We start from the raw sequence: 16,621 nt of genomic DNA on the forward strand, positions 1-16,621 counted from the left end.
CACTTTGTAGCAGACTCTTCCCTGGCGTTGGCTTGGTAGGGGTTAACCTCAGACAAGGAAGTGATTGTTCTCTGGACACTTTGTAGCAGTATCTTCCCTGGCGTTGGCTTGGTAGGGGTTAACCTCAGATAAGGAAGTGATCGTGTTCTCTGGACACTTTGTAGCAGACTCTTCCTTGGCGTTGGCTTGGCAGGGGTTAACCTCAGACAAGGAAGTGATTGTTCTCTGGACACTTTGTAGCAGTCTCTTCCCTGGCGTTGGCTTGGTAGGGGTTAACCTCAGATAAGGAAGTGATTGTTCTCTGGACACTTTGTAGCAGTCTCTTCCCTGGTGTTGGCTTGGTAGGGGTTAACCTCAGATAAGGAAGTGATTGTTCTCTGGACACTTTGTAGCAGACTCTTCCCTGGCGTTGGCTTGGTAGGGGTTAACCTCAGACAAGGAAGTGATCGTGTTCTCTGGACACTTTGTAGCAGACTCTTCCCTGGCGTTGGCTTGGTAGGGGTTAACCTCAGATAAGGAAGTGATCGTGTTCTCTGGACACTTTGTAGCAGTCTCTTCCCTGGCGTTGGCTTGGTAGGGGTTAACCTCAGATAAGGAAGTGATCGTGTTCTCTGGACACTTTGTAGCAGTCTCTTCCCTGGCGTTGGCTTGGTAGGGGTTAACCTCAGATAAGGAAGTGATTGTTCTCTGGACACTTTGTAGCAGTCTCTTCCCTGGCGTTGGCTTGGTAGGGGTTAACCTCAGATAAGGAAGTGATTGTTCTCTGGACACTTTGTAGCAGTCTCTTCCCTGGTGTTGGCTTGGTAGGGGTTAACCTCAGATAAGGAAGTGATTGTTCTCTGGACACTTTGTAGCAGTCTCTTCCCTGGCGTTGGCTTGGTAGGGGTTAACCTCAGATAAGGAAGTGATCGTGTTCTCTGGACACTTTGTAGCAGTCTCTTCCCTGGCGTTGGCTTGGTAGGGGTTAACCTCAGATAAGGAAGTGATTGTTCTCTGGACACTTTGTAGCAGTCTCTTCCCTGGCGTTGGCTTGGCAGGGGTTAACCTCAGATAAGGAAGTGATTGTTCTCTGGACACTTTGTAGCAGTCTCTTCCCTGGCGTTGGCTTGGTAGGGGTTAACCTCAGATAAGGAAGTGATTGTTCTCTGGACACTTTGGAGCAGACTCTTCCCTGGCGTTGGCTTGGCAGGGGTTAACCTCAGATAAGGAAGTGATTGTTCTCTGGACACTTTGGAGCAGACTCTTCCCTGGCGTTGGCTTGGCAGGGGTTAACCTCAGACAAGGAAGTGATTGTTCTCTGGACACTTTGGAGCAGACTCTTCCCTGGCGTTGGCTTGGCAGGGGTTAACCTCAGACAAGGAAGTGATTGTGTTCTCTGGACACTTTGTAGCAGTCTCTTCCCTGGCGTTGGCTTGGTAGGGGTTAACCTCAGATAAGGAAGTGATTGTTCTCTGGACACTTTGTAGCAGTCTCTTCCCTGGCGTTGGCTTGGTAGGGGTTAACCTCAGATAAGGAAGTGATTGTTCTCTGGACACTTTGTAGCAGACTCTTCCCTGGCGTTGGCTTGGTAGGGGTTAACCTCAGACAAGGAAGTGATCGTGTTCTCTGGACACTTTGTAGCAGTCTCTTCCCTGGCGTTGGCTTGGTAGGGGTTAACCTCAGATAAGGAAGTGATTGTTCTCTGGACACTTTGTAGCAGTCTCTTCCCTGGCGTTGGCTTGGTAGGGGTTAACCTCAGATAAGGAAGTGATTGTTCTCTGGACACTTTGTAGCAGTCTCTTCCCTGGCGTTGGCTTGGTAGGGGTTAACCTCAGATAAGGAAGTGATCGTGTTCTCTGGACACTTTGTAGCAGTCTCTTCCCTGGCATTGGCTTGGTAGGGGTTAACCTCAGATAAGGAAGTGATTGTTCTCTGGACACTTTGTAGCAGACTCTTCCCTGGCGTTGGCTTGGTAGGGGTTAACCTCAGACAAGGAAGTGATCGTGTTCTCTGGACACTTTGTAGCAGTCTCTTCCCTGGCGTTGGCTTGGTAGGGGTTAACCTCAGATAAGGAAGTGATCGTGTTCTCTGGACACTTTGTAGCAGTCTCTTCCCTGGCATTGGCTTGGTAGGGGTTAACCTCAGATAAGGAAGTGATCGTGTTCTCTGGACACTTTGTAGCAGACTCTTCCCTGGCGTTGGCTTGGTAGGGGTTAACCTCAGATAAGGAAGTGATCGTGTTCTCTGGACACTTTGTAGCAGTCTCTTCCCTGGCATTGGCTTGGTAGGGGTTAACCTCAGATAAGGAAGTGATCGTGTTCTCTGGACACTTTGTAGCAGACTCTTCCCTGGTTCTTTCAGTGTCTGATCATTGATAGGAATCAGCCCTGGAGGACCCCCCATATGGAGATTGTGTCCAGAGGGCAGAGCTGCTCTCCAGCCAGGAGGAGGTTAATCCCCGGCAGCTGTTGCTGTGTTCCCTTCCTTCTGGAGCAATTTGCAGAAGCGGCTGCTGCATCCAGACATTGTGTGATCGGCAGGAGAAGTAGAGACCGGGGGTGGGCAGGTCACAGCAGAAGGAGGACAAAGCCCTCCCCTCCTATATCCCCTGACAATCAGCGCCGGATGACATCACATGCAGGGAGTGATCTGTGCTCCTGGAGACTTCATGTGTTATTATCATACATCACTTCCTCGCTGCCATACTACAACTCTCCTAGAAGGGGCGCCCTGGCAGCACAGCCCCCCTCCGCCTGCACCGCCTCTCTGCATGAGGGACACCGGTGCCGCGACTGTATGACCTCCACCGATCCATGGCTTTCCTACCTAACAATGGACTGCCCCATGCTCCGGCCAGGAGAGTGTATTCCAGGTATGTGGCGAGGCATGCCCCTATACATTGCATACAGCACTGGGGGGGAGGGGGGTATAGAATGGGGGGAAGACTTTAGGTGTCGGCATATTCTCACAACTGTCCCTGGTTGTTGTATTGAGGGGTCGCCAGCAACATTGATATCCTCAGCCGAGGACAAGCGACAATGGGGGGCTGTGAGCAGCATTGCATTCTGGAATGGAGCCTAGACCGGGTGCTGAGGATATAGCTATGGTGTATATATATATATATATATGGGCCAGGTGAAGCCGCTGACAATGGTTACACATTGCATTCTGGAATGGAGCCTAGAACAGGTGCTGAGGATATAGCTATGGTATATATATATATATATATACACGGCCAGGTGAAGCCGCTGACAATGGTTGCACATTGCTTTCTGGAATGGAGCCTAGAACAGGTGCTGAGGATATAGCTATGGTATATATATATATATATACACGGCCAGGTGAAGCCGCTGACAATGGTTGCACATTGCTTTCTGGAATGGAGCCTAGAACAGGGGCTGAGGATATAGCTATGGTATATATATATATATATATATATATATATATATATATATATATATATACACGGCCAGGTGAAGCCGCTGACAATGGTTGCACATTGCATTCTGGAATGGAGCCTAGAACAGGTGCTGAGGATATAGCCATGGTATATATATATACGGGCCAGGTGAAGCCGCTGACAATGGTTGCACATTGCATTCTGGAATGGAGCCTAGAACAGGTGCTGAGGATATAGCCATGGTATATATATATACGGGCCAGGTGAAGCCGCTGACAATGGTTGCACATTGCATTCTGGAATGGAGCCTAGAAGAGGTGCTGAGGATATAGCTATGGTGTATATATATATATATATATATATATATGGGCCAGGTGAAGCCGCTGACAATGGTTGCACATTGCTTTCTGGAATGGAGCCTAGAACAGGGGCTGAGGATATAGCTATGGTATATATATATATGGGCCAGGTGAAGCCGCTGACAATGGTTGCACATTGCTTTCTGGAATGGAGCCTAGAACAGGTGCTGAGGATATAGCCATGGTATATATATATATGGGCCAGGTGAAGCCGCTGACAATGGTTGCACATTGCTTTCTGGAATGGAGCCTAGAACAGGGGCTGAGGATATAGCCATGGTATATATATATATGGGCCAGGTGAAGCCGCTGACAATGGTTGCACATTGCTTTCTGGAATGGAGCCTAGAAGAGGTGCTGAGGATATAGCTATGGTATATATATATATATATATATATATATATATATATATATATATATATATATATATATATATATATATATATATATATATATATATGGGCCAGGTGAAGCCACTGACAATGGTTGCACATTGCTTTTTTACATCAGTATTTGGAAGCCAAAATTGGGAGTGGAACAAACATAATAGAAACCCGGGCACCACTTCTGCATTTTACCCCCTCCTGGTTTTAGCTCACAAATGCTGGTGTAAAATACTGAATGTGGCCTAATACTTCTTTATTGTGGAGGTGCCAGCAAGCTAGGGGGAAGATATTGTGCTATGCACAGGAAGGGAGAAGTTGTTACCTATGCACAGCAGCTTTCCTGCATTGGAGAAAACCTTATGTATCAGATTATTTTATGATTTTCATTTTGGGTTAAATGTGTATCCAGAAGGCAAATATATGCAGAAAATTAGAAATACACACAGCTCTGGCAAAAATGAAGAGACCACTTCCAAATGTTCACTTTTTCTGATCTTTCTCTTTATATTTGTGAGTAAAATGTAAATTGTTCTTCTATAATCTCCTGACGACGTCTCCCAATTTCCAGCAATAAATGTTATATTTATTTTCTTACAATGAGAAATGGTGAAAATAACAGAACAATGCACAGGAGGCACAGGAGGCACAGAATACACAGACTGCACAGCGCTTTCACCTCAAATAATGCAAAGTTTACAAGTTTATAATAATTTATAAACAACAATATAATAATAATTTACCTCAGGAAGATTCAAAAATCAATATTTTGTGGAATAACCATGATGTATAATCTCAGCTTTCCTGCGTCTTGGCCGCTTTCCACCAGTCTTTACACTGCTTTTGGGTGACCATATGCCACTCCTGGTGCAGAAATGTAAGCAGGTCTTCTTTGATGGCTTGTGACTATCCATCTTCCTCTTAATTACAATCCAGAGGTTTTCAATGGGGTTCAGGTCTGGAGATTGGGCTGGCCATGACAGGGTTTTGATGTGGTGGTCCTTCATCCACACATCGATTGACCGATCTGTGTGGCATCATCACATTGTCCTGCTGGAAAAAACAGTTCTCAGAGTTGGGGAACATTGCCTGAGAGAAGGAAGAACTGTTCTTCCAGGATAACCTTGTATGCAGCTTGATTCATACGTCCTTTGCAAAGATCAATCTGCCCAATTCCAGACTTGCTGAAGCATCTCCAGATCATCACTGATCCGCCACCAAATGTCACAGTGGGTGCAGTATATTGTGGCTTGCATGCCTCTCCAGGTCTCCGTCTAACCATTAGACGACCAGGTGTTGGGCAAAGCTGAAAATTAGGTAACGAAAATTCAACAAACACCTGTGTGAAAGACATTTGAATCAAGCCGCATACAAGTTTATCCTGGAAAAACAGCCGCATCCTTCTGCTCAGGCAATGTTCCCCAACTCTGAGGACTGGTTTTTCCAGCAGGACAATGCACGATGCCACACAGCTAGGTCAATCAATGTGTTGATGAAGGACCATCACATCAAAACCCTGTCATGGACAGCCCAATCTCCAGACCTGAACCCCATTGAAAACCTCTGGAATGTAATCAAGAGGAAGACGGATAGTCACACACCATAAAACAAAGAACTGCTTACATTTTTGCCCCAGCAGTGGCATAAGATTCCCCAAAAGCCGTGTGAAGACTGGAGGAAAGCGGCCAAGACGCAGGAAAGCCGGGATTAATAATCCTGGTTATTCCACAAAATATTGATTTCTGAATCTTCCTGAGGTAAAACATTATTATATTGTTGTGTAAATGATGAGGAACTTGTTTTCTTTGCATTATTTGAGGTGAAAGCGCTGTGCATCCTGTGCCTCCTGTGCCGCCTGTGCATTCTGTGCCTCCTGTGCATTCTGTGCCTCCTGTGCATTCTGTGCCTCCTGTGCATTCTGTGCCTCCTGTGCCTCCTGTGCAGTCTGTGCCTCCTGTGCATTCTGTGCCTCCTGTGCCTCCTGTGTCTCCTGTGGCTCCTGTGCATTCTGTGGCTCCTGTGCATTCTGTGGCTCCTGTGCATTCTGTGGCTCCTGTGCATTCTGTGCCTCCTGTGCATTCTGTGCCTCCTGTGCCTCCTGTGTCTCCTGTGGCTCCTGTGCATTCTGTGGCCCCTGTGCATTCTGTGCCTCCTGTGCATCCTGTGGCTCCTGTGCCTCCTGTGCATTCTGTGCATTCTGTGTATCCTGTGCATTCTGTGTATCCTGTGCATTCTGTGTATCCTGTGCATTCTGTGTATCCTGTGCATTCTGTGCATTCTGTGCCTCCTGTGCATTCTGTGCCTCCTGTGGCTCCTGTGCATTCTGTGGCTCCTGTGCCTCCTGTGGCTCCTGTGCATTCTGTGCCTCCTGTGCCTCCTGTGCCTCCTGTGCCTCCTGTGCATTCTGTGCATCCTGTGCCTCCTGTGCCTCCTGTGCATTCTGTGCCTCCTGTGCATTCTGTGTCTCCTGTGTCTCCTGTGTCTCCTGTGTCTCCTGTGTCTCCTGTGTCTCCTGTGTCTCCTGTGTCTCCTGTGCCTCCTGTGCCTTCTGTGCATTCTGTGCATTCTGTGCCTCCTGTGCCTCCTGTGCCTCCTGTGTCTCCTGTGTCTCCTGTGTCTCCTGTGTCTCCTGTGTCTCCTGTGTCTCCTGTGCATTCTGTGCATCCTGTGTATCCTGTGTATTCTGTGCATTCTGTGCCTCCTGTGCATTCCTGTGCATTCCTGTCTCCTGTGCCTCCTGTGCATTCTGTGCCTCCTGTGCATTCTGTGCCTCCTGTGCATTCTGTGCCTCCTGTGCCTCCTGTGTCTCCTGTGTCTCCTGTGTCTCCTGTGTCTCCTGTGTCTCCTGTGTCTCCTGTGTCTCCTGTGTCTCCTGTGCCTCCTGTGCCTCCTGTGTCTCCTGTGCCTCCTGTGCCTCCTGTGCCTCCTGTGCCTCCTGTGCCTCCTGTGTCTCCTGTGTCTCCTGTGTCTCCTGTGTCTCCTGTGTCTCCTGTGTCTCCTGTGCATTCTGTGCCTCCTGTGCCTCCTGTGTCTCCTGTGTCTCCTGTGTCTCCTGTGTCTCCTGTGTCTCCTGTGTCTCCTGTGTCTCCTGTGTCTCCTGTGTCTCCTGTGCATTCTGTGCATTCTGTGCATCCTGTGTATCCTGTGTATTCTGTGTATTCTGTGCATTCTGTGCATTCTGTGCCTCCTGTGCATTCCTGTGCATTCCTGTCTCCTGTGCCTCCTGTGCATTCTGTGCCTCCTGTGTCTCCTGTGTCTCCTGTGTCTCCTGTGTCTCCTGTGTCTCCTGTGTCTCCTGTGTCTCCTGTGTCTCCTGTGCCTCCTGTGTCTCCTGTGTCTCCTGTGTCTCCTGTGCCTCCTGTGTCTCCTGTGTCTCCTGTGCCTCCTGTGTCTCCTGTGTCTCCTGTGTCTCCTGTGTCTCCTGTGCCTCCTGTGCCTCCTGTGCCTCCTGTGTCTCCTGTGTCTCCTGTGTCTCCTGTGTCTCCTGTGTCTCCTGTGTCTCCTGTGCCTCCTGTGCCTCCTGTGTCTCCTGTGTCTCCTGTGTCTCCTGTGTCTCCTGTGTCTCCTGTGTCTCCTGTGTCTCCTGTGCATCCTGTGTATCCTGTGTATTCTGTGTATTCTGTGCCTCCTGTGCATTCCTGTGCATTCCTGTCTCCTGTGCCTCCTGTGCATTCTGTGCCTCCTGTGCATTCTGTGCATTCTGTGCCTCCTGTGTCTCCTGTGTCTCCTGTGTCTCCTGTGTCTCCTGTGTCTCCTGTGTCTCCTGTGTCTCCTGTGTCTCCTGTGCCTCCTGTGCATTCTGTGTCTCCTGTGTCTCCTGTGTCTCCTGTGTCTCCTGTGCCTCCTGTGTCTCCTGTGCCTCCTGTGCCTCCTGTGTCTCCTGTGCCTCCTGTGTATTCTGTGCCTCCTGTGTATTCTGTGTCTCCTGTGTATTCTGTGCCTCCTGTGTATTCTGTGCCTCCTGTGTATTCTGTGTCTCCTGTGTCTCCTGTGCCTCCTGTGCCTCCTGTGTCTCCTGTGCCTCCTGTGTATTCTGTGCCTCCTGTGTATTCTGTGCCTCCTGTGTATTCTGTGTCTCCTGTGTCTCCTGTGTCTCCTGTGTCTCCTGTGCATTCTGTGTCTCCTGTGCCTCCTGTGTCTCCTGTGTCTCCTGTGTCTCCTGTGTCTCCTGTGTCTCCTGTGTCTCCTGTGTCTCCTGTGCATTCTGTGCCTCCTGTGTCTCCTGTGTCTCCTGTGTCTCCTGTGTCTCCTGTGTCTCCTGTGTCTCCTGTGTCTCCTGTGTCTCCTGTGTCTCCTGTGTCTCCTGTGCATTCTGTGCATTCTGTGCATCCTGTGTATCCTGTGTATTCTGTGTATTCTGTGCATTCTGTGCATTCTGTGCCTCCTGTGCATTCCTGTGCATTCCTGTCTCCTGTGCCTCCTGTGCATTCTGTGCCTCCTGTGTCTCCTGTGTCTCCTGTGTCTCCTGTGTCTCCTGTGTCTCCTGTGTCTCCTGTGTCTCCTGTGTCTCCTGTGTCTCCTGTGCCTCCTGTGCATTCTGTGTCTCCTGTGTCTCCTGTGTCTCCTGTGTCTCCTGTGCCTCCTGTGTCTCCTGTGCCTCCTGTGCCTCCTGTGTCTCCTGTGCCTCCTGTGTATTCTGTGCCTCCTGTGTATTCTGTGTCTCCTGTGTATTCTGTGCCTCCTGTGTATTCTGTGTCTCCTGTGTCTCCTGTGTCTCCTGTGTCTCCTGTGCATTCTGTGTCTCCTGTGTCTCCTGTGTCTCCTGTGTCTCCTGTGTCTCCTGTGTCTCCTGTGTCTCCTGTGTCTCCTGTGTCTCCTGTGTCTCCTGTGTCTCCTGTGCCTCCTGTGTCTCCTGTGCCTCCTGTGCCTCCTGTGTCTCCTGTGCCTCCTGTGTATTCTGTGCCTCCTGTGTATTCTGTGTCTCCTGTGTATTCTGTGTCTCCTGTGTCTCCTGTGTCTCCTGTGTCTCCTGTGTCTCCTGTGTCTCCTGTGCATTCTGTGCCTCCTGTGTCTCCTGTGCCTCCTGTGCCTCCTGTGTCTCCTGTGCCTCCTGTGTATTCTGTGCCTCCTGTGTATTCTGTGTCTCCTGTGTATTCTGTGCCTCCTGTGTATTCTGTGCCTCCTGTGTATTCTGTGTCTCCTGTGTCTCCTGTGTCTCCTGTGTCTCCTGTGTCTCCTGTGTCTCCTGTGTCTCCTGTGTCTCCTGTGTCTCCTGTGTCTCCTGTGTCTCCTGTGTCTCCTGTGTCTCCTGTGCATTCTGTGCATCCTGTGTATCCTGTGTATTCTGTGTATCCTGTGTATTCTGTGCCTCCTGTGCATTCTGTGCCTCCTGTGCATTCTGTGCCTCCTGTGCATTCTGTGTATCCTGTGCATTCTGTGGCTCCTGTGCATTCTGTGGCTCCTGTGCATTCTGTGGCTCCTGTGCATTCTGTGGCTCCTGTGCATTCTGTGGCTCCTGTGCATTCTGTGGCTCCTGTGCATTCTGTGGCTCCTGTGCATTCTGTGGCTCCTGTGCATTCTGTGGCTCCTGTGCATTCTGTGGCTCCTGTGCATTCTGTGGCTCCTGTGCATTCTGTGGCTCCTGTGCATTCTGTGGCTCCTGTGCATTCTGTGCATTCCTGTGTCTCCTGTGTCTCCTGTGTCTCCTGTGTCTCCTGTGTCTCCTGTGTCTCCTGTGTCTCCTGTGTCTCCTGTGTCTCCTGTGTCTCCTGTGTCTCCTGTGCATTCTGTGCCTCCTGTGTCTCCTGTGCCTCCTGTGCATTCTGTGCCTCCTGTGTCTCCTGTGTCTCCTGTGCATTCTGTGCCTCCTGTGTCTCCTGTGTCTCCTGTGTCTCCTGTGTCTCCTGTGTCTCCTGTGTCTCCTGTGTCTCCTGTGTCTCCTGTGTCTCCTGTGTCTCCTGTGCATTCTGTGCCTCCTGTGTCTCCTGTGCCTCCTGTGCATTCTGTGCCTCCTGTGTCTCCTGTGTCTCCTGTGCATTCTGTGCCTCCTGTGTCTCCTGTGTCTCCTGTGCCTCCTGTGTCTCCTGTGTATCCTGTGCCTTCTGTGCCTTCTGTGCCTCCTGTGCATTCTGTGTATCCTGTGCATTCTGTGCCTCCTGTGCATTCTGTGGCTCCTGTGCATTCTGTGGCTCCTGTGCATTCTGTGGCTCCTGTGCATTCTGTGGCTCCTGTGCATTCTGTGGCTCCTGTGCATTCTGTGGCTCCTGTGCATTCTGTGGCTCCTGTGCATTCTGTGGCTCCTGTGCATTCTGTGGCTCCTGTGCATTCTGTGGCTCCTGTGCATTCTGTGGCTCCTGTGCATTCTGTGCATTCCTGTGTCTCCTGTGTCTCCTGTGTCTCCTGTGTCTCCTGTGTCTCCTGTGTCTCCTGTGTCTCCTGTGTCTCCTGTGCCTCCTGTGCATTCTGTGCCTCCTGTGCATTCTGTGCCTCCTGTGTCTCCTGTGTCTCCTGTGTCTCCTGTGCCTCCTGTGCCTCCTGTGTCTCCTGTGTCTCCTGTGTCTCCTGTGTCTCCTGTGTCTCCTGTGTCTCCTGTGCATTCTGTGCATTCTGTGCCTCCTGTGCATTCTGTGCATTCTGTGCCTCCTGTGCCTTCTGTGCCTTCTGTGCATTCTGTGCCTCCTGTGCATTCTGTGCATTCCTGTCTCCTGTGTCTCCTGTGCCTCCTGTGCCTCCTGTGCATTCCTGTGCATTCCTGTCTCCTGTGCCTCCTGTGCATTCTGTGCCTCCTGTGCCTCCTGTGCATTCTGTGCATTCTGTGCCTCCTGTGCATTCTGTGTCTCCTGTGCATTCTGTGCATTCTGTGCCTCCTGTGCATTCTGTGCATTCTGTGCATTCTGTGCCTCCTGTGCCTCCTGTGCCTCCTGTGCCTCCTGTGCCTCCTGTGCATTCTGTGCCTCCTGTGCCTCCTGTGCCTCCTGTGCATTCTGTGCCTCCTGTGCCTCCTGTGCCTCCTGTGCCTCCTGTGCCTCCTGTGCCTCCTGTGCATTCTGTGCCTCCTGTGCATTCTGTGCATTCTGTGCATTCTGTGCCTCCTGTGCCTCCTGTGCCTCCTGTGCCTCCTGTGCATTCTGTGCATTCTGTGTCTCCTGTGCCTCCTGTGCCTCCTGTGCCTCCTGTGCCTCCTGTGCATTCTGTGCCTCCTGTGCATTCTGTGCCTCCTGTGTCTCCTGTGCCTCCTGTGCCTCCTGTGCCTCCTGTGTCTCCTGTGCATTCTGTGCATTCTGTGCCTCCTGTGCATTCTGTGCCTCCTGTGCATTCTGTGCCTCCTGTGCATTCTGTGCCTCCTGTGTATCCTGTGTATCCTGTGCCTCCTGTCCATTCTGTCCATTCTGTCCATTCTGTCCATTCTGTCCATTCTGTCCATTCTGTCCATTCTGTCCATTCTGTCCATTCTGTCCATTCTGTCCATTCTGTCCATTCTGTCCATTCTGTCCATTCTGTGCATTCTGTCCATTCTGTGCATTCTGTCCATTCTGTGCATTCTGTCCATTCTGTCCATTCTGTGCATTCTGTCCATTGTTGCCATTTCTCATTGTCAGTAAATAAATAGAATATTTATTGCTGGAATCCGGAGACGTCGTCAGGAGATTATAGAATAAAGAACAATTTACATTTTACTCACAAATAGAAAGAGAAAAATCAGAAAAACTGACAATGTGGAATGTGGACTGTCCTCTTAGTTTTTGCCAGAGCTGTATCTCACTAAATTCTTAGCCGTGGATTTATCGCATTTGTCAATGACCGAACCGTGCTAAGAATCGTGAGGACAGCGGAAAAAATGTCTGCTTCTAATACAAATGTGTGCGACTACTAAAGAGGTTTCACACAAACTAGGTGATAAAATGCATTGTTGGGGTCCACCCGTCCTCGTGTAATGATCGAAGCAACGGTCCATTCACTTCTATGGGACTAACGGGGATTGCAGCTTCTTAGACGATATTTGAGATTGCGTTCACCGCTCCATTGACAGAGGGGGCTTTGGGGGCCTCCATTAAACCAGCTGTCTTGTGAATACAGGGGCGCACGTGTCATTGGGGCAGCTGCACAGGGATCGAGAGGTAAGGGGGGGATTGGAAACAGGTGGAATTGCCCATTTTAATGAGTTCTTGGACTGAAAAGGGCCATATACTTATTTATTATATACTTTTCTCGCACAGGGGCTTTTTCTTGTGTCCACCAGTGTGTGAATATAGTTATTATGCTGACTTGAAGACCACCATTACTTCCACAGCACTTTACAGACCCCCCACAATACCCCGATGTGTTAGGGAAGTTGTATATTTAGGCTTACTGGCCCTTTAAATCCGACATGCTGGAAATTCCACGCCAAACAATAAGTAAAAGCTTGTTTTTCCCCGGCTGTCCCATAGAGGTTGAGCATTCGCACCCCTGCTCCATTGAAGTTGGCCGGAGCCCTATTCTCGGGACCATAATGGGGGCAGTGATGTCTGTAAAGAGCTGCGCAATATGATGGCGCTATATAGACAATGCTTAATAATAATCCTAGCACTCGCGACCCCAGTGATCAGGAAGGGGTTAACTTGCTATTTTCGGAATAACCCCTTTTAAATGCAACACATTTCATGTTTATGACTTTGTACCCAGTAAAGAAATTCAACATAGTGACGATGTGTGTCCGAGACCATGTATGTCATTTTACTTAAAGGGATGTTCCACGTCTTATTCAGGAGAATGGATGACCGAGGGAGGGAAGGCTGCAGCAATGTCCGGCTCAGGGGATGACGGCCGCTCACTTCTACCAGTGCAGAGTTATATAGCCCAATAATATTGAAGTCATACCCTAGCCTATAACTTACTGATCACTGGGCCCCGAGAATGGGCTCTAAAACCCGAGGACGGTAGAGCGCGGTCTTAAATGCAGCAGAGGTGCAATCATTCGAAATCTGCCTCATTCATTCTCTATGGGAAGGCCGTAGACCGTGCGTGGAGCCGAGGTCGAGCGTCCACGTCACTTCTGCTCCATTCACACCGGGGGGTGCAGAGCCAGGATTTCTGGATTGTTGAGGTCCCAGCAAACGTTTGGTGATGTGAATACCACTGTAAATCTGCTTGAAATTTTGTGTGTGTGTGTGGGGGGGGGGGGGGGGGGGGGGCGATGCATGAGCTGTAAACCACCGCTTCATAACATGGGCAACAAGGGCACTAGAGGGTTTAACTAACCAGTAGGCCCTGAGCCGCGCAATTCATTAACTTGTAGCACTAAATCTTTCTTCTTGCCGTATCCTGCTGCTGGCTGCTCTGAAGCCACGAGACGAAGCACCTTCCGTGGCCAACCGACTGCGGACCGGACAGGGAGGGAAGATCCTGGGAAAGTCAGCCTTCTCCTGCGACTCGCTCCCCATACATGACGCATTTTCTGTCTCCTGTCACGTAGGGATTCTCCGGTGGCACGTGTAACACCCAGGGATATGGGGCACTCTGTGCCGGGGATGTCACGATGGTGGCCATTCCCGGTTCCGTGCCCTGGGCCCTTTTTGTAATGGGGGATATTTACAGGGGATTGGTGAATAAAGTTATTTGTGACGCCACTTGCGGTGTTGCGGTAAGTGTAGGGGCCGCCGCTGCAGGTTTTGCTGGGGCTGATGGTATTTGCAGCTCTGATGACTCGGGCCCTCCGCAGGTAGGGCATTGCCCCAGTGTATGGTGACGTCGGAAGAAGGAGTCCACACAGGTATTCAATGCAACTGGTTACTCACTTTGGATGTTAACTGGTCGCCCGAGGCCGACTGGTTTCTCCTCCAGGTCCCCTTCGTCCCAGTGCCAGTCTGGTTCTCTGGTTCCTTCTTCCCCTCTACCTGTCTCTGGTAAGTGGGTCCCCTTGGTAGAGAACACTGGGGGTCCCCGGTCTGTGGTTTGTCCACCTCTGGAGTCTCTGGTTCTGTCCCCGGTTCTCCCATTGCTACTGAGCCTTCGAATTCTTTAGGGTCAGTGAGGTCCTTGATGGTCCCCTCGCTGTGCAGGTGTTAACAGGTCGGCTTGGAGCTCTTTCCTGTCCTAGGGTCCTGTACCCCGTCGGTGCATAGTTCCGGGAGTACTCCACCATACTCCACTGGCAACTACTCTCCTGGGTACCAGATCACCGTGAACCCGCGTCACAGTCTCCTCTCATCTCCAACTACTCCTCACACTAAACTAACTACTCTCCACTGTCTGCCCCTCCCACCGGGTCAACTAGTGGACTAGACTGGCTCCACCTCTAGGCGGCCATCCATGATCCCACCCTAGCTAAGTACCATTGTATGGGGGATTGTTGGGGAAAACTGGGATTACCTGGGTTTTTGATGTTACCAGCACTGGGTCTCCGGGTCCCTACGGAAGTAGGCCCTGCATCCCGGGGGGGTGTAGTACCTTGTAGCTCTCTCATGGCTTCAGGGGCGCTACACATATAATGGTCACAGACGATGACAAGCAAAGGACATAATATTGGCAATTGGTTTTTCATATGACATTGTGATCCCCTACCATATTCGAGTGGTTGCAGGTTTTTTTGTGATTCATAATGGCGCCTTCCTTAGTATTCTGGGGAGATGATCTCTTCCTCGGCCGAAATGCTAGGGCTGAGTGTTTAGCATGGCTTTGACTCTGCAGAGCCAGCGCATGTATGTTGTCTTCGAGGTTAGGTCCGAGGGGAGGGGCGTTCGGTCGTTCCTCATTCCGGCAATCACTATTTCTTGGTGTTGTTACCTCCGTGACGCCGCCAGTAATAGTTCTTACTCTGCAGCGTGCAACTAGTCCCTGTGAGTGTACTCTGATCAAGTCCCCATATCCAGTACCGTCCTCCCTGACCCCCCTACCCTCCCGATTCCGGTCTTGGTCCGTGTCCTCACCTCCACTCCCTCTCTTGTGCTTGTTCTCCCGATCTCGGCTCTGTTCTTTGACTTTGGCTTGCTTACCGTTCGGTACAGACGTGACATCCCGGCATAGACCCTGACTGACTATCCCTGTGCTTGTGTTAGCGACCTCTAGTGGGCCTCTGTCTTCCTGCACTCAGGAGTTCTTCCTCTACCTGAGTCCCTGCGCCCTCTAGTGGTAGCTTTACACTGAGTTTGTGAACTTGGGTCATCCCTGATCCCCTCTTGGGTTGGCGCAAACCCTTTTTACACATTGATGGTATGAGCCAACCTTACATTGCGCGGTAATTTAGATGGTAACCCATATATTATACAGTCATACAAATGTCTATAAATGACCGTCCCATGCCATTTAGCATAGTGCGCAACTCACAGTGAAACATAATTTGCAACTCCAAAAAGAAAAGTCTTTGTCTTGGAAATCACATGGTGGACAGAGAGGGTAAGGATCTTCAAAGAAATGGAAACAAAATGTGTGTAAAATTTAGATTTCTGAGCTCCACGTGCAGAAATCCCGGCACTTCCAGCCTCAACTGCTATCGCTGAGGTTATTCACTGTGTTCTGCCGCTGAAGCACTTGGATAAATTATCAAGATCCTCTGCTGGCAGCGCCTTTTGAAATTCCTGACCAATGATGTCCCCGATGTACTCGATGGGAGACAAGTCCGGAGACGCTGCAGCCATGGGAGCAGGTTTAGACCTCGCAGGTGGCTCACAGTAGCGCGAGTAACATGCGTCCTGGCGGTGTTGTGTTGAAAAACGGCTCCTAGGACACTTTTGGAGAAATGGCCGGACCACCGGTTATATGACCGATCAATTCTGTGCTGCAAGTGAAGGTGGACGTCCCATACCGAGCCAAGGCTCAATTCCCACCATGAGTATTTACGAGTAGTGCGTGTTTTATTTTGCAGCATTCGTGCATTTATTAGCTCATTTAGGTTGCATGAGTTTTTTTCATGGCGTCTTTGAGTGCATTTAATCTTGTTTTTTTTTTTTTTTCCAGCTGTGGTTTTTGTCTCTTATTAGTGCGTCGTGTTTTAAATAAAGCAGTGGTACAGAAAGAAGTCGCTATCGTTCAAGAAAAACATGATTTTCCTGCAGGACAATGCTCCATCACATGCATCCAACTACTCCACAGCGCGGCTGGCCAGTAAAGGGCTAAAAGATGAAAAAAATAATGACGTGGCCCCCTTGTCACCTGATCTGAACCCCATAGAGAACCTGTGGTCCCTCATAAAATTTGAGCTCTACAGGGAGGGAAAACAGTGCACCTCTGGGAGCAGTGTGTGTGGAGGCTGTGGAGTGTGGAGGCTGCTGCCCGCAATGTGTATGGTAAACAGATCCAGCAATGACAGAATCTATGGATGGAGGCTGCTGAGGGTCATCAGAAAGAAAGGGGGTGATATTGGGCACTCATTTTTTGGGTTTTGTTTCTGCAGTCAGGAATGTTTTATTTCTATATTTTGTGCAGTTATATTGGTTTTCCTGGTGACAATAAACAAGTGATGGGAATAGATTTGGTTTTTATTAAGTTGCCTAATAATTCTGCACAGTAATAGTCACCTGCACAAACAGATCCTCCTAAGAAGCCAAATCTAAACCCCTCCAACTGCCAAAATATTAACCCCT

At 50.0% G+C, this 16,621-nt stretch overlaps 1 protein-coding gene across 1 annotated transcript in view; it reads left to right on the top strand.

Moving 5' to 3' along the window:
* The first annotated feature begins 2,492 nt into the window (after positions 1-2,492).
* GPSM1 (G protein signaling modulator 1) overlaps positions 2,493-16,621 on the top strand; it is a 393,869-nt gene continuing 379,740 nt past the window's right edge. Inside the window, exon 1 of the mRNA XM_075324733.1 lies at positions 2,493-2,851. Within this exon, the coding sequence (XP_075180848.1) occupies positions 2,793-2,851 (59 nt within the window). The 5' untranslated portion in view covers positions 2,493-2,792. The remainder of the gene's footprint in view (positions 2,852-16,621) is intronic.

Source organism: Anomaloglossus baeobatrachus, chromosome 9 (assembly GCF_048569485.1).
Source record: "Anomaloglossus baeobatrachus isolate aAnoBae1 chromosome 9, aAnoBae1.hap1, whole genome shotgun sequence".
NCBI lineage: Eukaryota > Metazoa > Chordata > Amphibia > Anura > Aromobatidae > Anomaloglossus > Anomaloglossus baeobatrachus.